We start from the raw sequence: 23869 nt of genomic DNA on the forward strand, positions 1-23869 counted from the left end.
TTTCCTGGAATTTTAGCAGAAACAATGCCACAGAAATCAAGAAAATGAAAATAACCAAGAAAATTACCATTTTTGGGAACTGGGATATTGAGATTCCAAGACCTCAAAAATGAAGTGAAAAGATCCTGGAAGCTTAACAGTGCCAGAATTGTACCAATAATTATCGAAGTCACGGAGTGATAAGAAGATCCTGACAGAGATCTTAAAATCTATCTCCAGGAATATTTCTACAAAATAACTGCAGTTGGAAGCTGTCTGGGGCTCAACGACCATCCTCAAAAAGCCCTCAGAACAAAATTTTGAGAACAAGAAAACTTCACAACTTCGTCCATGAATCATGCATGATCCCTTGCTGAAACGGAGGTGGATACTTCAAGACCTGGGAGGACTCTGCTCCATATTCTGAAATCAGCATGTGGAAAATAAGAACCAGCGACACACACATACACCCCTCCATTTCATTTTCTGAAACCCACCCACATGTGGAGATGGCAGCCAACAACAGCAACTTGCAGGTACGCGCGCATGCACACACGCACACGATTGCGCAGGCGGATGGGCTCATTAAAGGATGTTTGCCCCCATCACACTGGTGACATATCTCTGGAGCAACACATCCACTCAGCCCCTCATGCTTGGACAGTGATAATAGAGCTAAACGACTCAGAATTATCAAAATGAAAATCGAAACGAGAAATGATTGCCTCGTTTTTAATTGAGCCTTATTGACCTTACCTTGGCTGCAAGTCCAGCTTCATAAAAAGCTTTGTCCACCGGGATGACATCTGTGTATCGGAGCATTGAGATGGAAATACGGGCTGCCACAGAATCCTGCATACACATTTTGCACACCGTGAAGCAAGGCTTTAAAATATAGCAAAAATGAACAAAAACAAATAAGTCGGCTCAGAGAAGGTCATTTCATAGAAGCCCTTTTCCCACTAATAACAAAAACTTATCGTATATAGTTGTCAGAATGGCAAAATTATAATATTTCTATTACCTTTTGATATTTTGCTTGCTGTAGAAAATTGGTGTGACTGCTATTCAATAGTTTTCATTAGTTTTTACGAACAAATAAGACCCATCGCTTCTGTTTTAAGGTCAGGACACAGTTAGAATCATGACATATATTGCAGATGCTGCTGGGCTCATAAATGATTCAATGCCATCGAGACTTTGCACCCCCGAAGAGCCGTGCTTGCCGATCACTACGCAGCAAGTAGTGCACAATCACAACATCTCCCCTTCATTAAAATTATGTTCGTACGCAATAAAACGGGATGCAACTAAATCTGAATACGAAACAAAACACGATCTCACTTGAGCTGCACATACAGGTAGTGGACGAAGAAAAAAGGAAACATCCGGGTAAATGAGGGATACCAAGTACTGTACATTGAAAACAACAGCTTCCACACAGGTGCAGACCATGTGTTAATTAAGCAAATAACATCCCTGCATGCTTGGGTCACGTATAAAAATGCCGCACAGGCCTGGTTGCCTATAATTATGGCTAGCATGGCTGCAAGAGGAGACCTCAGTGACTTTCAAACAGGGTGATTGTTGGGGCACATTTGGCAGGAGCTTCAGTGAGAAAGACAGCTCAACTTGCTGATATTTCACGAGCAACAGTGGGTAAGATGATGTTGGCATGAAAGTCCGAGGGAAAGACATCAGCAAAAGGCAACAGTGGGTGGAAGTATATACTCCAGGATCGTGAAATCCACGCATTAATTTGAAGTGCAAGGCAAAGCAGGCATGCAACTGCAGGTCAATTGACTGGAAATTTCAACTTGGGGTGCGAGCAGCCAGTTTCATAAAAAATGGCCTGCCGAGAATTCCACAGAATGGGATACCTTAGTCGAGTTGCAGTGGACAAACTGCTCATCACACCTGGCAATGCACGTTTGCGAGTGCAGATGTGCAAAGAGCACAGGGAATGGACTACCGAGCAGTGGAGAAATGTGATTATGGTCCGATTAATCATCCCTCACCATGTTCTCGACAAACATAGAAGTGCACATGTGGTGCCAACCTAAAGAACTCTACAACCCTGAGTGCTTGGTTCCAACAGTGAAGGGTTCTGGTGGTTCTGTAATGTTCTGGGGCACATTTACCTGGCAGGGCTTGGGTACAGTCATTCCCTTAGAAAGCAAAATCAATGCCAATCGCTACTTAATGGTACTGAGTGAACATCTTCACCCCCGTGTTGCAGCATTTCTTTCCTGCCTGGAGGGGTGTCTTCAAGGATGACAAAGCCCCCATCCACAGAGCACATGCGGTTGTCCAATGGTTTGAGCATGACAATGATGTTATCCATATGTCATTGCCTTCTTGGTCACCAGATCTGAACCCAATCGAGCATTTCTGGGATATTCTGGAATGACGCCCGAGACCGCGTTTTCCACCTCCATCAAATAGGTGTGAGTTGATCGACTTTCTCGTGGAAGAATGGTGCTGCATCCCTCCTGCAGAATTCCAGATGCTGATGGACTCTCTGCCATGGCACATACAGGCCGTACTGGCTGCACGTGGTGGCCCAACACCCTATTAAGTGACTTTACATTGGTGTTTCCATTTTTTGTCGCCGACCTGTAGGTGTAAGTCCCACACAGCATGCCTAGCTAAAGTAAATCATCATGAAATTTTCGAAATGACAATAAACAGATCGTTTGTGCATGAAAACCATATCGGCAGATTTCTGATGGCCTGTTGTTCACTATCATGATATCTCAATGGTTTTCAAATCACACGGCCTGATATTTTCGAGTACCGATAGTTGTCCTGCCTTGTTTGCTTGGCACTCTTGTCATCACTGGAGCAGCAGTTTGTGTCCATTGCTGAATCATTGTCATTGTTGAAACATACTTATCGAGCAACTGTCGGACTATGATATGTTGGTTCGGTATGTTCGTCCTTCAGATTGGTGCAACGATCAGATGAATTAAGTTCAGGCAAAAGTGCCCTGGTTCATCGAAGATGTGTACAGTAAGGCATCTTTGGCAGGGTGTCAGAGCAGGGTTCATGGCAGCGTGCCACATCTTCCTCAGCATACCATTGGTGTGTGTCATTGTTCAGAATCTGGATCCAATTCCCAATTGATAATTCACGTAATTCTGACCTGGCTGTTCTGTTGTAGTGTTTCGACAACTAGACTCCACATTCCTTGAGTCATTCCTGGATTTCCTGATGCCTTTGTTTTGCAGAAACTGATAAATGGCTCCACAGATTGGTGTGTACAGGCCAGTTAAACATCATTTTGCTTGGACTTGGGAGATGGGAATCTACAGATGTGCACCTCAGGTGCTGCAGCGCATTGTCAATGTCATTCCCCGATCTAATGCACTTTTTGACTATGTTATTCACTGTCTGAACTTGTCCCTCGATCAAACCATGACTGCATGGATACACAGGCGATATTGTCATGCGTTTTACATTTCACTTGGTACACAGATCCAAATACTGGGGTCCACTGTCCGATATGATCTCCAGAGATGGACTGAACATACTGAAACACTGAAAGGTGACCTTAGCCACTGCATGGCTGGTCGTGTATTCCATTCTCTTCACAAATGGGTATTTGGTGTAATAAACTTATCACTATGAGGTAGGTCTGACTATGTAGCTCACATATATAACTTGCCACCTTTGTCCATGGCACCGCTGGTATGTCAGGTTGTTTCTCCTGATACGCCTTACATGTTCTGACGATTCGCTCAATGTTCCGATGGATGTTTGGCTCATAAACGCAGTCACATGCCAGACGTTTTGTCTTTTCGATCCCCATCTGCGCCTCATGTAGTTGGTCGAGGATGTCGTAATGTAGCTGCTCCATAATTAGTGTCTGTGGAGCATTTTCTTCATGGTAAGGAAGGAGGATACAATTTGAGTTTTTTTTTATCCAATCAACTCGAAAATACTTCTGTCGGACAGCCACAGGAAGACACGATGGGATGGCCTGCGATTGTTGGGTTTATGAATCTTAGATAAGAATAGATATGCAATGCATGAAGAGGACCGACAAGGTTATGAGTGAGGTGAACTTCTTGTTTGGAAATAAGATCGTTCATGGTATATTTGATGCATTTTTGATGGTCCATGGTGAGATCTTTCTCGATGTAAAAACAGGTATCTGCTAATTGACGATGAGCTTCTTGTTTATGGAGATCCATATCCAGCCAACCACCTTCCCACCTTTGTCTGCTGGTTTAATGACGATATATTTTTCATACCTGAGGGCTGAGTGCAGCATCAAGAAATCAAGAAATTCAACATCAAGAAATAAATTGAAAGATTTTGTATGTCGGTTGAATTTCTGAATATCCCAACGACATTTGTTGATGGATAAATCTTATGAAGCAAACTGACCAATGAGTTGGGGGGGGAGGTTCCAGTTGGAGTGACATTTGATTCGTGATTGGATTTCGTCTTTTTCAGGTGAGTTAGGATCGATCTGTTAGTCATGAAAGAAGATGGTCATAGTTGAGAGGTGATCGTGGGTTGCTGAGTCGGTCACTCGAGCAAAGAGGGAGAGCCGAACCACAACCAAATTTTCTACGAAACTTGAGTCAGACAAACCACAGCGGGAACCCAAGTGAAAGAGGCACTGTGCTGGCCAAAGGCAGAGAGCTACAGAAGATTGTATTTCAGCATTTGAGATCAATTGAGTGTTGTGAGCATTTGAATGTTGTATCTCATTGCTTAAAATTATAAGGTGAGGCTTTGGAGTTCAAAATGGAGGCATGACCTCTGTCTCTCGATTTGCAGGTGCAACAAGAGAGGTGCCATGCTGTTGACTGTTTCCCCTTTTAACCAAGGCCCAGTATCATCTTCTGATTACAAGTGGTTATGAAAACACTATGGTCAGAGTGCATTGCAGTGTAAAACATCAGGAGCTATGACATTTTTTTCATTCATTATCAGTCACATCTTTTTCCTGTATGATGCAGCATAGGTGTCACTGCAGCTCATCACATCGCATCAACTGCCAACCAGAGTTTGATTGCTGCTATTCCTCTTCCTTTATTCTCAGTGCTTATCTCCAGAGACCAGCACTGTGCAGGACATTATTATATATAAACTGTCATTAAGGACACATCGAAGCCTGCCACCAGTTTTTAACAAACCATTGGACTTGTAAAGTTTGGTCATATGCTAACATCAGGCTCAGATAAAGAGAGTTGAGATTAAGACTTTACTTGCTCGATTCTGAAATTACTCGACTTTGGTTTTGTTTTTCAATTTCAGAACAGTTTGGCCGAGGCCGAGTGCAGCGAAGTCAAGGCCATACATTCTTGATATGTGAAACACCTTGCAATGCATGCCTGCAGTAAAATGACTTTTTGAAATGCCAGCCATATTTTTCATCCAATCATCATGTTAGTTGGTTAAAAAAAAATTCCCATGGGTAGGCCCTCCTTTGTTGAAAGTTTTGTGTCAATCACTCAAGCGGTTGTTTAGAAAATTAATTAAAAAGCTAATCAAGGTGAAAAAGTGAGGGCGGAAGACGAAAAAGTGAGGCCAATGTTCCACAACATGGTCAAGGATGGTTTTGGACCCCTATTACTCGTAATAATGACATATATGTTCGTAATATGTCCAGGTTTCCGATTAGTTTCGGATTCCACTTGGGATTATTAATTTGGCCACCTGAGCTGTCTAATGAGCTTCATGATCATGGATTTAGCATTTGCCGAGGATCTTAGAAGGTGTGATTTTGGTATACCTTCCTTCCAACCACACTGATGGCTGTCTCAATCCTGGTTCATGTTGAAGTAGTTTTGAGAGCACAGATTGAATGTCGTTTAACTTTTAGTCAAAAAAAAAAATCATAACCCCTTGTGTTTGACCAACCGTGAGTTTACTTACCAGTTGTTGCACTCCAGTAGCTGCTGAACGCAGAGCACAGTAGTGGGAAATGAGGAGGAGTTTTTCAAACTCCTCATGGGCCGGTGCATCAGATGTTGTCAGACATTCACACTGCACAAAGAAAATTAGTGCATAAATGTGCTATCAATTATCAAAAAAAATATATATATATTGTAGAAGGGTTTTTTGAGTTTTGCAGCGAAGCAGACATTCTCCTACAAAACTCTTCGATGATTTCTGATGAGTTCTGAGAAATGTGATGAGAATGTCATGAAATATTATGAGAATCTTTTGGAAGAAGGGGTGTTCAGAAATTATTCACACTTTCATGCCTATCCAGTTAGATGGCTGGAAAACTTAATGGAGCATGACATTTACTTGTTATAAGAGATGACCTCAAAATTATGATGATACTTGTTTTTTGCAAACTCTGGACCAAACAGTGTCAGCAAGTGATTTTGACAATCTGCAAAAGGGAAAAGAAGGAACAGGTCGAAAAATGACGAATCTTTTTTGGGATACTGCAAAATATTTGAACGGGGAGCAAGCAAGTAAATGCTCCACAATTAGGTGCAAGTGTTACAAAAAAAGTTCATACTCCTACCAAAGACTCATTACCATGTTCAGGGAGCCACAAAACAGATATTTTCTCTTGGCCGTGGTGTACTGCATCCAGTGGTGAGGCAATTCTCAACTTGGGAGGCTATCCCGACTGAGGGCAACAATAGCTCCCTCTGTAATGCTCACAAGTGTATAACCTTCCTTATGTAGGCCAGATAATATAATATTGCTGATCTCAAGGCCGAACTGTCAAACCAGTATCGGTCCTCAGAGTCGTGGTGGTGCTTTGTCAAGTCCTTCTCTAGTGTATGCTCCGCACCTTTGCCCTCGTTTACTTCAAACGGCCTCACCTCAGACTCGATGCAAGACAAAGGTAAATGCCTCAACTTAGTGTTTTTGCCTGGAAATCTCGTGCACTCAACCCATCCCACTTTATCCCCACACCCCCTTTGTACCAACTTCCTTCTCGACGATGTGGCTTTCACACCCAAGAAAGTAGAGAAACTTCAGTTCAGCAAAGACTCGATGACATCAGTGCCAATGTTCTCAAATGCTGTTATGCCACTATTATTTCTTTGTATCCCTCCCATCTGCAAACGCGTCTGCCAACATCACTCTCATTTACAATAATGGTGTAAAAAAGACATTTTCAACTGAAAACAAAGTCAGGAAATCAATCATTGGTGCTGATGTCAAGTCTTTCCTCTTTTCAAACAGCTGGATCTCTGACCATCAGTTTGGATTACATCCCAGTCACTCAACTAATGTGATAAGCTGCTGCTCCTCTTTCAGCAATGGTTGGAGGCCAAAAGTCTGAAAGCCAGAGGCCAGGACAGTCTCCCTGGATATATCTCAGGCATTCAACACAGACTGACATCCCGCACTGCTTATCAAGCTCACTGCCTCTGGCATACATGGCCAAATTCATACTTCGGTTTCTGACTTCCTCCACTTGAGCGGTGAACATGTTGCTTTCAATGACAGGTAGACGAGAGCAGCATCATTCTCTGCAAATTGATCATTGATTACAAGCTGGTTTAATAAATGGAACACGACTGTCAATCCTGGCAAAGCTCACAGTCTCACACTGTCTTCTGGAAGGATCATCAAATGAACCCACCCATCTATTTCCACAGTCAGCCACTGTAAGAGCTGCAGTTTCTTGAACATCTAGGCCTCACCACCAGCCCTCGGTGATAATACTGTATAGCAAAAGTAGCTGATAATACATAGCAAAACTGACCTCCGAAGCCAGTCGCAGACTGGGCATCTTCCGTCAATCCAAGTCTTTCCATGGAAAATCACAACTACTCACAGCCTACATTGCCTTTATCCATACCTTATTGAGTACTGCCCACCCATCGAGACTGGTACCCCGGCATCACATTTGTTTTTCCTGGATTCTGTGGAATTGAAGCTTCAAACATTATTGTCATCTTCCATGATGAGGCTGAAGCATGACAAGGCTCAACATATTTTATTAAAGGGCATAACAAACTGGATACCTTTCCAGCATCTCCATCAAAACTTGTTTTGAACACCTGATGACTGAACAACAATCGTGGTTCGATTAGCGTGAATAGGAAGAAAAGCAACCCTCTCAGTGAAGGAAACCTGAGTTATTGTCCCAAAGTTTCTGAACAACAGATGGAAGTTAAACAACCGGCTTGTTTGAGATCTTAAGGAAATTCTGCGGATGAAGTGGCTCCATGGGGGGGCTCACCATGAACACCAGGGCTTAAAGCCAGAAACTAAAATGAAAAAAAGAAGAAGCCTTTTGTCAAAGCACTTTTCTGCACAAGTTATTAATTTATTCAGTTCAGGAGGAAGGAGATGATTCAAGGGATGCATGTGGGTGTAACAATTTAAAAGGCAGAACTTCAGTGTCAACCTCCAAGTGTTTTGAGAATATTCTCGAATCGATCTCGCCCGGGTTTGAATCCTGACCCAGCTATAAACTGTCATCCCGATGTTTCGCTGGCACGATGATTCATCAATGTGCCGTCCTTCGGATGGACGTTAAACTGGGAGTCCCGTCTGCCGGCATTAGTTGGTGGACGTCAAAGATCCCACGGTGTCCTGCGCCGCGAAGGTTAGGTGAGCTATCGCCAACAACCTGAACCAATTACAAATTCCTGCCAGAACTACTGATGGGAAGGCAATGGCAAACCACGCAGCACAACACTTGCCAAGGAACTGCTTCAGCAATACAGGACCTGACTTAGGGCAGAACACCAGATTACAATATAGAGTCGGCCACAGAATGAACAAGCATTTAAGAGCCGCGTGCATCAACTACGAATGATATCAACAAACCAGAATTCATTGTGCATCCAATTTGTTCGCCAGATCTGATGCCTGGCCACTAAAGCGACATTTTGAGGAATTGTTGTGCATAATGGATTCCGTAATTAGGGGCACGCTTGACATGTCAAACATGCGATTTGATTCATACAGTACATCAAAAAGCCTTTACACCATTAGATCCTCACCAAAGAGTGTAACATGGTGCGTAGGTTGGCCCACATTCTGTAAGCGTTGGATGAAGTGATGTTCCCTCTGCCCAGCAAGTCAGTGGTGATTCTTTTGTAGATGTTGAAGTTCTAAAGGTGAAAGACAAGTTGAAGAAACTATCTGCAGAAAGAAGGCCATTGCAGCAGCAGTGGATGCAGAGGCAATTCATGTACATGCCGATGGAGACAGGTGAAGATAATGCTATAATACACAGTGAAACATATGCCGTTGTTTCGGAGAGCAAAGTTTCCCATTTGCGCTCTAAAGTCGTCTTGTTACCCTCCCGAGGTTGACATTGTGATACGATTCCTTTTAATTGATCATCGCATTGAAAAAAACAAAAACCCCAAGTCTCGGATTTGGTTTCTGAGCTGTTGCACCACTTTCAGAATTTATTTTTCTTTCATTGTCGCAGGCTTTTGGAAAAGCTCGTACGTGCATCACCGTGTTGGATAAAGGAATTGTAAGCTCTATGTGCACCTTACCGCTGACAGGATGGCTTTCAGGTACTCATGCTCGCCTCTTAGCTGCCGAGCCTGGGTTTGAATCTCAACCCAGTTAAAAACTGTCATCTTGGTGTTTCACAAGCTCAGGAAGAATCATCAATGTGTGTGCTGTCCTTCGGATGGCCGTTAAACTGGGAGTCCCATCTGTCAGCATAATACTTGCTGGATGTTGAAGATCCCACGGTGCCCTTCGTGAAGAGTCGGAGAGTAATCACCGGCACCATGAACAGATTCCAAATTCCTGCCCTTACCAGCATTGGGCATCACCGGCACAGTTGCACCCTCAGCCAATGATGCTACCTTGTGCTGCAGACGAATGAATAAGAAGTGTACTTGACCATTAATTATAAAGGCATTAATTAAACTAATGGACAAATGAGCATCGTTTGTGTGATTTGAACCAGAGACACAAGTATCACGATGAGCTGAGCGTTCAAGTTGAGCACACGGGCCAACGTTGTTGTTGTCCGTCTTTCGGCTGCCCCCGTTAGGGGTCGCCACAGCGGATCATCCGTTATGATCCGCAAACTGATTTGGCACAGGTTTTACGCCGGATGCCCTTCCTGACGCAACCCTGGTCGCCTCTTATGACACAGGGATAAGGATTGGGTTTCGCCATGATTCCGGGCTGCCCTGCGCAGAGCTCCCGTCCTCAAGCGATCCTCCAACCCAAGCCTCCGAGTAGCCGGATTACAGGCGCACGCCACTACGCCCGGTAGCACACGGGCCAACGTGTATTTTAATATTTCCATAATTTGTTCAAGCACAAACAACAAAGGTTCGCTGCATATTTAAAACAAATTCTGTTGGTCATCGATTTAAAGGATCGCCGATAAGGCTGCCCGACATGGGCACGGGTCATATAAAGTTTGGTGACACAGTTACAACGGGCCAAATGATCTTCTCGTACGTTTGAATGACCAAAATATTTAAACTGTAACAAAACTTTCACTTCAAAGATCACCGACTCGATGCTGCTACAGGTTCCCTCGAGCAACTGCACATCTCATAAAAAAAAAGGAGCGAGACAGCATGGCATATTCACACATGACAATCATTCATCATTCCCGTCGCAAACATCCTGCACCTTGCAAGGTGTTGTACAGCCAGCCATCTGCAGCTCCGGTTTTTGGACCGTTTGGCCACGACAACCACAAGTTACATACCGAGTTATGATTAAATATTTCCTCTTATTCTACAAAGGTCTCTGCAGAGTGTGACACTTCAGGAGTGCGTTTGAGCATAATGTACGGAGAGAGGAATCGATGCGACATTCTTTTACGACGAACTTGGTGATTTTTTTTTCCATGTTCTAAGAACCATACAATTCCAACAGCCTTTGTTTCTGTCTCCTTACAGAGGAATATTATTCAATTGCAACTCGTTAATGAACTCTGCCAAAGAAGGTGGACGGAGGTTGTTTTCACCCCTGTTTGTCTGGGATATCTCAAAAAGTTACGGACGGATTCGGACAAAACATGGTGGACAGGTTGGGTGTGTGTGACGAGGACAAATTGATTTGATTTTGGTGAAGATCCGGACACAGATCCGGTCCATCAGTGGGATACAAATGTAAACTGTTCAGTCTGGCAGAGGTAAGTGCTCTGCCGAGTGCCGGGTGCCGTTCTAGTTCTGACCTGTGATGTGCCTGAAGTTGAACCCACAATGCTTTGGGCGATGTTACCCTGACCGGGAAGCCGATCTGGCCGTGGAGTGTTGCTTGCGAGCATGTGCACTTTTACACACCAGCTGTGATTTTTGAGGAAACTTATCACCCCGGTCATGTATGGATCGTAATTTTACGTTGGCGACACGCAATACCTCATTTATCCCAACGAACGTAGCATTGAGGCTACTTGGTGACCATTTAAAATGCTGATTGATTGGCTCAGCGCATACAGTTCACGTAAGGGACAAAAGGTTCAATATTTATATTCCCCTCAGCATAAGCAATGTCAGCGAAAACAAAGCCAAGCTTATTGACCTTGGAAACGCCAATCCCACAACTGTACATGGTGAAGGTAACTTCACATTTTGATGTTGCCTCTCCTTATGAGCTTCCATAAACATTCTGCATTAGTGAACCAATATCCTGGCTTCCTTCGGTGCACAGCGCCCATTATTCTGGTGAAATCTCCCATCAGAGAGTCCTCATCAGACTTCGCTTTGCTTCCGTGGTTTGATCAGGTCGCATTCATTTCAGCCAATAAGTCATAATATCAGTTTCCATTGTGACATTCATTGTCTGTAAGTTGCCGGTCTGTCCTCCAGAACCGTTAATGGTCAGTGACAGCAGACTTCGGCCAGATAATAAGAAATTGTGCCATTGTTCAGGCACACAACGGCTCATTATTGGTGAGAAGTAATATGGGATCTCCACTGTTCATAACAAAGTACTAGGAAATGGGACAGCCGATTTAATTTACCCTCCACAAATCGATGTATTCTGTGGTGCAATGCATTCTCTTCTCACGGAATTCAAACTCAGAGGTAAGGAAAGCAAACTCTCAGGAAAGGACAAACTGGAAACTTGGAAAGGGGGTGGATTTAGGAGGGGTTAACGGGGGTAGAAAAAAAATTCATGGTTTTTGGTGGGGGGAGAGTGAATCTTGGGGATCTTAAATGGTGGAGAACAGCTGTCTTGAAGTCATGGAGGGAAGAATGAGATTGAAGAGACTGCGTAAGTTTGTTCCACAGGTGGGAAAAAAGGGGAAGGAATGAGTGAGTGGAGGTGAGGAGTAGTTCTGGATTTTGGGAGTTTCCCCAGAAGGCAGACTGCGTGACCTCCACAGAAACCTGGGGGGGGGGAGGGGGTGGAGGAAGAGGACAGAGCATGGAAAGAGTAGAGGGTGCAAGTCCAGAAAGGAGGTGTGAGAAGACAAAGAGACCACAGACCTGTCTGTGATGGGAAAGTGAGAGGCCCATATACTCAGCTTCATTGCAGTCGATTCCAATGATATTGAAGGCCATGGTTTCCATGCCATAAAGCTGAGTAAGGTGTGAGGCACGGAAGCCAGCCTGGAAGCGAGAGCAGTGCTCCATCAAGCTGCGGATGAGGGCCTTGTATGTGGATAGAATGTGGATAGGCCTCTGTCTCTTTAGTTGCATCAAAGGCGCCTTCACAGTTTGTTCTCCAGATCGCTCTTTGCCATAAAAATACTGTCTCAACTTCAACCAAACAACGAATGATAACCAACCGATTAACTATGAAATCCTGACACATTACACAAGCAGGAAACTTTCATACCTCAACCTAAAATATTCAGTGGTGAGAAAAAAAAATTGTGAACCCTTTAGAATTTTCTGTATTTCCACATAAATTTGACCTAAAATGTGATGAGATCTTCATCTAAGTCTGAATAATAGATAAAGAGAACCTGAGTAAACAAATAGCACTCCAAAAAAAACAACTACTTTTTCATTTGTTGAGCAAAATTATCCAACATCCAATTTCATTGTCAGAAAAAGTATGTGAACCTCCAGGTTAATCAGCTCAATTAAGGGGGTTATGACAGTTTGGTGTTTCAATCATTAGGATGACAATCAAGAGTGAGTTTGGGAGGCTCGACCCCAAATGAAAAACAAACTTTCTTCATCACCATCACAGTCTGGTCTTCACCACACAGGTTTGTGGAAGCATATAACGCAAAAGAGATTTCTTAGGATCTCAGAAAAAGAGTCGTCAATGCTCATCGGTCTGGAAAGGGTTACAAAACCATTTCCAAAGATATTTGGCTCCACCAATCCACTGTCAAGCAGATAGTGTAAAAATCGAGAAAATTCAACACCATTGTTACTCTTTCCAGGAAAGTGGGTCGTCCAATGAAAATCATTCCAATAGCAAGGCATATAATCATAAACCAAGAGGTCACAAAAAACCACAGCGTAACGTGTAAGGATCTGCAGAATAGAATAGTGCATGGGAGAATAGCAATGAGGAAACCGCTGCTCTCCAAGAAGAACATTGCTGCCCATCTTAAATTTGCCAAAGACCACCTGGATGATCCAGAAGGCAATTGGGAGAATGTTCTGTGAACAGATGAATCGAAAGTGGAACTTTTTGGCTAAAATGAGAAATGTTATGTTTGGTGAAAACCAAAAACTGCATTCCAACAGAAGAACCTCATCCCAACTGTGAAGCATCGTGGTGGGAGTATGATGGTTTGGGCTGCTATGCTGCCTCAGGACCCGGACGGCTTGCCATCATCGATGGAAACATTAATTCTGCATTGTACCAGCAAATTCTACAAGAGAATGTCAAGGCATCCGTCTGTGAACTGAAGCTTAACAGAAAGTGAGTCATGCAGCAAGACGACGATCCCAAACATACAAGTAAATCTACAACAGAATGTCTGAAGCAGAGGACTTTTTGCATGTTGGAATGGCCAAGTCAAATCCAGACCTTAACTCAATTGCAATGTTGTGGCAGAACCTGAAGCGAGCAGTTCATACAAGAAAGCCCACAAATATCTCTGAGTTGAAGCAGTTCTGTAAGGAGGAATGGGCCACAATTCCCTCAAGCTGATGTGCAGGACTGATCAGGAGTTACAGGAAACGTTTGGTTGAAGTTATTGCTGCTCAAAGGGGTGCCACCAGTTACTGGATGCGAAGCTTCAGATACTTTTTCTAAGAAAGAAATTGAATGTTGGATCATTTTACTCAAGAAATAAATGAAAAAGTAGATTTTTTTTGTGTGCTTTTTTTTTTTTTAATCAGCTTCTATTTATCTATTATTAGGACAAAGATGAATATATGATCACATTTTCGGTCAAATTTATGCAGAAATCCGGAAAATTCGAAAGGGTTCACAAACTTTTTTCCCACCACAGTATATCAGACATGCTATTTCAATCACTTTACACGGTTACAGGTTTTCAAGAACCTATATGACAAGTTGTGAACTTAAGAGAGTGAAAAGTTTCGGCATGGCTGATTTCTTCTGATAATCTCTCATATCATAAGAATTGTGCAAATTATGACTAAAGCATGAAATTTCTACCAGTGTTAGTACATGCCATAAGCTTCATTTTCAGATCGGGAGGTAAGGCAGATTTGACCTCTGAGGACCGTGAGAGGTCAACAACCTCAAAGTTTCAAAATATTTATGTTTGGCGTCATTGGTTAATGGTAAACATGTTTATGATGTACAAACCATGCATTTGTGTTCCAATAAAAGTGTCTACATATTCCACACAGCGTTGGTAATTATTTACAAGTGTCTAGCTTTGACCTCTGAAGACAGTGAGAGGTCAATGACCTCAACATATCAAATATTGATGCCAATTCATGTAAACTGTGGTGGCTGGTACTAAAACAATTGTTGTACTTGTGTGTTGCAGGATTCCCTGCCTGATGATCGAAGCCAAGATACAAGCATCCCAGACCTGATCGTCACTATGGCAAAGCATCATATCCTCATAGACCCAGCCAAGCCCTCTATGTCCAAGCAATCAAGACCACCCCCAAGAACTAACTGGGAGCTTTGTATTCTTTGCCAAGCAGAGACAGATGAACCTTTGCAGTGCCCACTAAGATCAACCATGAAACCGAGTGGTAGTGGCTATGCATCATTGACAAAAGACCTCCTCCAGTTCAAGGGACTTCGGCACATGCCAATGGAACTCAACGTGAACAGACTGGATGATGGCGATGGCGTAGAAGCTACCTTGAGGATACACAGTGCTCAGTGGCACAAGAAATGTTGTTTAAAGTATAACAAAAAATGTTTGACCAGTAGAGCAGAGCAGAATCAGCTTCAGGACAGCAATCTAGTACCGGTACTCCAACCGTGCACACATGATCAGCAGCTGCCCACAGGCTTCCACAGTCAACCAAGCCTATCTGTTTCTTCTGCAATAAGCCAGCTGGCACTGCAGACTTGCACGAAGCAGCTACAAAGGAAATTGAAAAGAACGTTCGGAGATGTGCCACTGAATTGGGGGACACTGAACTGCTGGTCAAGCTGTTTGCAGGAGACATGATTGCCATCGAGGCAAAATACCATCGCAACTGTCCCCGTGCATTAAACAACAAAATCAGACCAGCGCACTCAAGGACGAGGATGCGGATCATCTGCATGGCATAGCATTTGCTGAGCTGGTTGTATTCATGGAGGACATGCATGCAGATGAGGACAATGCCCCTGTATTTAAACTCTCAGACGTGGCTAACCTCTACAAGACGAGACTGGAGCAGCTGGGTGTCACGGTAACCAACAGAATACACACAACCAGACTGAAGGACAGACTTCTTTCTGTGCTTCCTGATCTGAGAGCCCATTCTCCAGGCCGAGACACGCTTCTCTTGTTTGAGAAAGATATAGGTCCCGCCCTGAAGAAGGCCTGTGATCATGACAGTGATGCCATGCACCTAGTAAGAGCAGCACAGGTAGTACGTAGAGAAATGTTTGAGACCAGGTTCACCTTTGACGATACGTTCCAAGCTGACTGCCAGAAAGATTCTGTGACACCATCCCTCCTTGCTCTGGTGAACATGATCCTCGATGGGGCGAACATCAAGCACCAGACTCAGTTGGCCAACACAAGCACCCAAACTGCTGCTCTTACAGTATCGCAGCTACTGGTGTTCAACAGTGTAAAGCATGCACGCAGTGTGGAGTCAACCTCAGTGTGCCACAGCCACGAGAGAGAAACCACACTCCCACTCTGACTGGGGTTGGACAAAGGAGGCCTCTGGGTGGCAGCCTCTTTGGACGACACTGCCAGAGGCATCAAAATCTTGCCACGAACTGATCCACTGCGGCTGCGATAAGGGATGCACCGGCCGCTGCATGTGCACCAAGGCTGCACTCAAGTGCACTGCATTATGTGCATGTTCGGGAGACTGTGAGGTGCAATCAGACACCTTTATATTTATGCGTCTGTGGAAACTGACCTCACTGTACTTTAAGCTTATAGACTATGTTCAGTGCACATTGAAAATTAAGGTTGCACAGATGATCTTACAACACGATTTCATGCATGCTGTTCTGGACACCACAATTACCTAAATGTGTATTTCAATAAATTTGTTTTCTGAGGCCACTGACCTCATTTAAAGCACTTGTTCAGTCATGGTTGCATCCTATGATTATGTATAAAGGCTCTCCAGAAGATAAAGGGACCAACACATGGCAACATCCCTTTTTAATGATTCCCAAAACAGACAAACTGCACCAGAATCGTAAAAAAAATGACAATTTCAATGTAATTGAGGTCATTGACCTCTCACTATCCTCAGAGGTCAAATCTGACTTACCTCCCGATCTGAAAATGAAGCTTATGGTATGTACTAACACTGGTAAAAATTTCATGCTTCAGTCATAATTTGCATAATTGTTATGATTATCTGCTGCACTATGACTATACTTGTTTTTTGAAAAAAACAAAACTTTCAATGTTCATTGAAACTACGCATCAATTAAGGTGCGGAAAGGATGTTACTTTTTATGCTGTAAATACCATACGCAACATGCTCACCCAAACAAGTGAACACATTTCAATGAAAGTAGGTGGACATCTCTTGCACCGTTGTGCAGCCTGTACTTACATAACCAAGAGATCTAAGCTCACCAACGGAAAGGAACAAAGGGTCCATTATTTATTTAGCAAACGCATCTCTGACCGATATTCGCTTACTGACACAGACTGCTCCGTGACATCATTACCGAGGCATATAATTTTGCTGCCGATACAGTGCCCCCATAGAATAGAGTAGGATTTTCGAAATCAGCCAAAGCGGTGGCATACAATGGCCGACTCTTTTTGAAATGTACCGTGCCATCCAAAGCACTAGCGCGTGAGACATTTGGCTTCGGACATTAATTATATGATGCAACACGCTGCATGCAAAGCATCAAGAAAATGCTTTGGGGTCAGATTCCATTGAGTCAGGAATGTAAGTCAGAGATACAATAGATTTTATCAGCTAAAACTGATGAGGCATTCGCCCTCCATGAGAGCAAAATGTTGACTTTCGATTGATAAAATCCATTGATTATCTTGTCTGCCAATAAATGCATACCAACACTTGCTTCCAGTAAGACTCTTATTTTGTTGTAACACCAAAATAACCTAACTCAGAGGCTACTACACTAACTATGAGCAACCATTAGTCCGTTCCCCGCACAGTGGGAGACAGGGTTTTGCAGTTGCTTCTGTGTGGATGCATCTGTCTGTCCAGGGCATGCCTTTTTTTTTTGATTTGATTTGAGCTTTTGACAATTGACAATTTTGACAAATCAAATTTGACAATTTGAGCTTTTGTCATCAAATTTTCAACAAACCTTTATTCTAACAATATGGAGGACACCAATTGATCAATTTTACTTTTTTTTTGTATAAATTGTTGAGGCTCGGAAGAGAGCTAACACACAATAAGGGGGGCAGAAGTCAAGAGGGGCAGGAGAGGGAAGGGCAAAACAGTGGGGAACAAAGACATTAGGAGATCTGTGGAAGGGAGAGGGATGGGGCAGGGAACATGGAGTATACAAGATGGACATTACAGGGACATTCAGGAAGGAAAGAAGGGAATTTAAAGGAGGTGGGTTTGAGGTGGATTAATGAGGGTAGAAAAGATCATGGTTTTGGATGGGGGAAGATAAGAGGTGGTGGTGAACAGCTGTTTTGAAGACCTGGAGGAAAGAATGGGATTGAAGAGTGTGTGGGAGTTTATCCCAAAGGCGGGGAAAAAAAAGAGGAATGAAAGCGTGAAAGTGAGCAGTGATTTGTGATTTTAGTAGTTTTTGCAGAAGGGGGTTGTTGACAGACCTTCAGAACCCTGTGGAAATATGGGGGGGACATGTCGCAGACAGAGCAGGGTGTGGGGTGGGGGGCGAGACCATAGAGGAGACTGTGGAAGACAGAAAGACCACCGGCCTGCCTGCAGTGAGAGAGTGAGAGGCCCAAAGACTCAGCCTGACCGCAGGAGATACCAATGAACCTAAATGCCTTGGTTTTCACAGCGTGAAGCCGAGAAAGGTGGGAGGCAGGAGCACCAGCCCAGAGCAGAGAGCAGTACTCCATCAGGCTGTGGACGAAAACATTGTATGTGGTCAGGAGCTCAAGTGTGCCAAGGAAGGACTTTGCATGATGGAGGATGCCCAGTCGGCAACTGGCTTTGGAGACCCGCTTGGAAATGTGGCTTTCCCAGGTGAGATCATGGCAGATAGTGAGACCCAGAAGCTTGAATGAAAGGACTTCTTCAAGAAGATTGTTGAGAAAGTAGATTGGCGTTGGGGGGGGGGGGTTCCAAACTGTCCTTTCGGATTGATATAGTAAGAGTGTGAGATTTGTCAGGATTGAAAGACATGTTCCACGAGTTTGATTAGTTTGTGGATTTTATCCAGATGTGCAGAGAGTGAAGAAGCTGCGACTTGCCGGTCTGAGGGATGACAGATGGTACGGCAGATGGTGGAGTCATCAGCATAGAGATAAAGAGGATTTTCCAGAGTCAGACAGATCATTGATGAAAACCAGAAAAAGAACAGGGCCCAAACACTGCCTCGAGGAACTCCAGTCTGGACAGGAAGAGGGGATTTAGCTATTGGTTTTATAAAGTTTAGTTCGAATAAAAAAGCAAATGCGGATGGCATTTGCATTTTATGATGCTTTATAGTTATTTTTTTAATAGCCTTGACTGTGGTACCGGAGGTATCGGTTATTAGGTTAGTCAATGTAAATAAATAAATAACCCTCGAAAACATACCTGTGGGTTTGATGAAACACCGTGTTTCACATAGAGCTCAAGTGCTTCCAATGCCTTTCCTTCCTTAAGAAGGTGTGTTGTGTACAGTGCCACATACTTGTGGAGGACCTTGAAATTCTGAGAGCACAAAATGTGAATGTTACAGCAGCAGAACAATAGCAGCTTTTGGTTTTTGAAACTTTGTGCGTCACACTTTCATGAAAATGTTCCTTTCCTGTAATATGGACAAGTTTAAAGACCATTAATCAAATGTGCTCATTGTTTATGACATTATAGAAATTCATAAAAAAGGGAAATTCATCAAATACAATAAAAAGAGAACAGGAAGGATTAAAACTATGATTCTCATTTTTATCATCATTGTTACTGATAACTTCTTGATATTATTATTACTCGTGAAGAACCCATCCTTAAGGATGGGTTAATTCCCAAACTTTTATGATTTATGACTTGTAATACCGGCTTCCACCATGTAGTGCGATATGATGCATGTTGCATCAAGAGAATTGGAGGTCATCCCAACACCCTGAATCCAAGGGACGATTTTTATTTTTAACCCTTAAAACATTTCTGTGTATCCCCGCAAGGACAATGACAAGTTTTTAACTCGTACTGTCCAGTAGTTCATTTCAATTATGTTCCCACTTCCAGGAGTATGAATATTTTTTCAACATCTAAAAACTTCCCCGATACATACCCCGAGTACAACCACACATTTCACCTCATTTTGTGGAGCAGTTTAATAATGCATGCAAGTCAAACTAAAAACAAACATATCCTTCTTGATTTATACATAGCATGATGCTGATTATTATTATTACTTCAGTCGAGTTAGAACAAAAAAAAATGCTCGTCATTTTGTCAATAATTCGTTATCGCAGCACTACCCTGTAAAAACGTTCGTCCAACCAAAAATAAATTAAAATGGAATTTCCACAGGGCTACCACGAGCTTTCAGGGTGTGAGCATGACACATCAGCGCAGCATCTCTCCCCTCCCATGAAAAATATAAAATCCAATGAAAATTATTCCACATTTCACCATATAAAATTGAACCTGTTATTTCTGTACATACATATATATATATATATATATATATATATATATATATATATATATATATATATATATATATATATATACATACATAGATCCATTTATAGTATAACATTGAGGCAGTTGGGATTACACGTTTTTAAAAAAGAAGAAGGCAGGCGCTCCCAACCAAAAGTTTCATCCATGCACTCTCTTGGAGTTCCCGAGGTATGCATGCAAAGTTTCAGGCTGCTAGGTTTCATGGTTTTGAAGTTGCAGAGGAGACACACACACACTGATGGACTGACACACACACAGTGGCATTCATTACTATGACGAATAGATGTATTTTGTTGCAGGAATGAGATAAGTGAGCTGTACGTATCTCTGTCCAATCCTAATAGGAAGTAGGGGGCTGTAGCTCTGATAAGCTCATGCCAAATAGGTGGAGCTGATGCACATATTTCACCAGAAGAGCCTTTTTAAAATTCAAAGTGTTCCTGGCTACCCCGAGAACTGTTTTTGTTCCACAGACAGAATAATGTGTGGTAGGCATTTCTTGTTGGTCAGGATGCATGCACAAATAGCTGGTAAGGCACTTGCTTCCTGGTATCCACTACAGTAATGCAGTCTGATCTCGATATATAATATGTATTCGGGTTTACATCAAGTAAACTTGAAATACCCTTCAGGAAATTTGATCTGACATGAAAATTCCACATAGGAAGAGGCACAACAGCTTCCTCGTGGCTCAAAGATTCTTAACCAACAACAAAAGTTGGTGAGCTATCGCTGACACTCTGGCCAAATTCCAAATTATTGCTCGAATCTGCAGGGAACACTGAGTTGAGCGGCACAGCTGTGCCCCCAGCAAATGATGCCACCCACAGCCATCTGCTGCGCACAAAAGTAAAACCAAGAACAATGATTAAAAAAAAAATCTTACCTGGTTAGCAGCAATTTCAATGCACTTTTCCCACTGAGCCCTTTCTGCATACATGTCCAAAGCAGCAACAACGTCCACGCCAACTAACTGCAAAATAAATCGAAGGGCAAACAATAATAATAATAATAATAATAATAATAATAATAATAATAATAATAATAATAATAATAAAACACAAAAAAAACCAAGAAGGGCATGTAAAAGATGATCATTACAAAGGGAGCTCCCTTGAGGATATCATTAAAATCTCCCTGAAGTTGCTCCTTTTGCTCTGCTACTTGATGGCAAAAATTGCAGAGGGTACTCTCTGGAAAATAAGTGCAAACATGTGGTTGCTAAAGCACAAGCCAACTATTGTGTGAATGTATAAAGCGAGAAAATCATCCGATGTAAAGTAGATCTACTTATAAACATCGAACAAGACAAGGTAGCGTCACATATGACTGTACAAGTTCGGTCACTCAATGAAGATTGGGTAATTTCGACCTCAAGATGATTGTTGTTTGCAGCTGAAGCAAAAATTAACAAGGCAGTGCAACATGGCGATGATGGGCCAAATCTCCTCCTCGTTTCCTTGTCATACCATACTTCAAGGACCGTGAAATCATACTTTCCACTCAGGGTGGTCCTGCAGAAACTATGGATGGTCCTTTGTATGTTACTTTCTATTATGTATATGCAATATAATTTATTGAATGCAATGGTTTGATTCCTGACAAAGTAATCTACATTTGAATGCAGTAGTGCGGAGGCCAAGCCAAACTCAACGCACCTCCTCACCAAGGGGAGCCCCTGACATACAACGCTGATCAGCCAAAGTGCCATGATTTTATGTTTTTCCACCGAGTTGATTAAATAATTGAATTTATTTTCAGGTATGCTGATGGAAGATGTATCAACAACCTCAGGTATGCTGATGATTCCACTCTGTCGGCAGAAAGTAAAGAAGTCTTGATGAAACTGCTGGAAAAAAACTAACAGTGAAGAAGGAAAGTGAAAAAGCTGGTCTTTATTTAAACCTAAAAAAAGGCTAAAATCTCATCAACCGAGAAGATCCACGTGTTCAGATTTGGAAACGATTGCGTGGAAAGTTTCATCTTCCTAATTTCTAATATTAAAGTGACTGGAGCACACGGAGTGGAAATTAAGAGATGGTTTGTGTTGGGGAGAACGGCAATGTCAGGATTGACAAAGATCTGGAAAGTTTAAGTTAAAGATGTGACAAAACAAACCAAGAGGAGGCTGGTGAATGTTCTGGCATTTCCAGCTGCAATATAAGGACGTGAGTCATGGACAGTGAAAAATGAAGGAGACTGACAGTTTATAAGTGTGATGTATATTAGAAGCACTGGTGCTAAGACAGAAACTGTCATGCTTTGGACACATTATACATGCAGAAAACGAAAGTTTGGAGAAGTCCACCATGCTGGGTATGGTTGAGGGAAGGAGAGGAAGGTCGGCAACCTTGTCCAGTACATGCCTGATCAATGAGGCAAAGGCTGCAACCAAGCTGTCTCGGCCAGAGCTTCGGAAAGCAGTGCGGGATCGGGATATTTAGAGAAATCTCATCATGAAAGTGACCAGACGTCGGACACGACTTGACAGACTGGATAATTGTTGAAAATCAGTTTGACTTCCGTTACAATACGCGGCTCCCTACGTCCAAGTTTCAGCATAACATCACCTGAAGTCGGCCACAACTTGACGGAACTGGATAACTGGTTATAATCATTTTTCCTTCCGAAAGGTGTGTGAACCGGAGACTGTTAGCCGATACACTGGCCACACGTAAGTACGTCCAAATTTCTCAAACTTCCCTGAGGCGAGTATTAAACAATGCTAACCACCCTTAGGAATTGAGTTGTGCATCAAATAAACGTCACAACTGGTCCTTAAGGATGTCGGTGGCAACATCCCATGTCACCTTTGAAACCATGGCTGGGAGAAATCACATATGAAGCTTCAAGATATACAAGTTTCGAGCAAATACAACCCGTCGCTTCACTGATGGGAACATTAAGGGGGTGGGGGGGGAGGGGAGAGAAAGAGGAGCGGGAGAGTGAGTAGGTTGAGGGGGAAAGAGAGAGGAGGGAGGGTGAGCAAGGAGGGGTGGGGGAGCGAAGATGGAGGGAGAGTGAGGAGGGGTGGGGGAAGGGAAGACAGTGAGAGGTGAGAGGAAGGGAAGGCAGACGTGCAGTGGAGCGTCAATTACGATTCATACTGTCTCATCAAAATTATTCTGCGTAGAATAATAGTGAAGATGGAAACAAAATAATGTCTGAAATCCATTTTGTACTGGTCATACTATAAATACCACCCAGAGACAAACACCACCCGGGCATGTCCGGAGATAGACAGTCGGGAGACAAACACCACCCGGACGCATCTGGAGACAAACCCCGTCCAGACACGTCCGGAGACAAACTCCAGCTCAGACATAAACACAACCCAGACATGTTTGGAGACAAGCACTGCCCAGAGGTGTCCAAAGACAAACTACATCCAAACAGGTCCGGAGACACACTCGTATGGACACATCTAGAGACAAACTCCGTCCAGACGCGTCAGGAGACAAAAACCATCTCAACATAATCAATGCCCTGACACGTGCAGAGAGAGGGGGAGAGAAAGAGAGAGGGGGAGAGAGAGAGAGAGCGTGAGAGAGCGAGAGAGAGAGCGAGAGCGAGAGCGAGAGAGAGGGAGAGAGAGCATGAGAGAGAGAGAGCATGAG

The 23869-nt window shown here is 43.1% G+C and overlaps 1 protein-coding gene and 2 pseudogenes across 2 annotated transcripts in view; 1 reads left to right on the top strand and 2 right to left on the bottom strand.

Moving 5' to 3' along the window:
* IFT172 (intraflagellar transport 172) overlaps window positions 1-23869 on the bottom strand; it is a 445633-nt gene that overhangs the window by 108623 nt on the left and 313141 nt on the right. Inside the window, exons 39-43 of one of the 2 annotated variants that reach the window (XM_085896864.1) lie at window positions 21139-21225; window positions 19158-19274; window positions 8925-9035; window positions 5872-5982; window positions 736-831 (exon numbers count right to left, since the gene is read on the bottom strand). In XM_085896864.1, coding sequence (XP_085752990.1) covers window positions 736-831; window positions 5872-5982; window positions 8925-9035; window positions 19158-19274; window positions 21139-21225 — 522 coding nt within the window. Of the gene's footprint in view, window positions 1-735; window positions 832-5871; window positions 5983-8924; window positions 9036-19157; window positions 19275-20349; window positions 20496-21138; window positions 21226-23869 lie in introns of those variants that run through there. The other variant, XM_085896871.1, reaches the window with a different exon arrangement.
* LOC147035336 (signal recognition particle RNA) lies at window positions 10052-10169 on the bottom strand (annotated as a pseudogene).
* On the top strand, window positions 14412-16943 carry LOC147035337 (uncharacterized; annotated as a pseudogene).

This window comes from Eptatretus burgeri, chromosome 1 (assembly GCF_056783735.1).
Source record: "Eptatretus burgeri isolate ZD-2024b chromosome 1, Ebu_testis_v1, whole genome shotgun sequence".
Classification (NCBI taxonomy): Eukaryota; Metazoa; Chordata; class Myxini; order Myxiniformes; family Myxinidae; genus Eptatretus; species Eptatretus burgeri.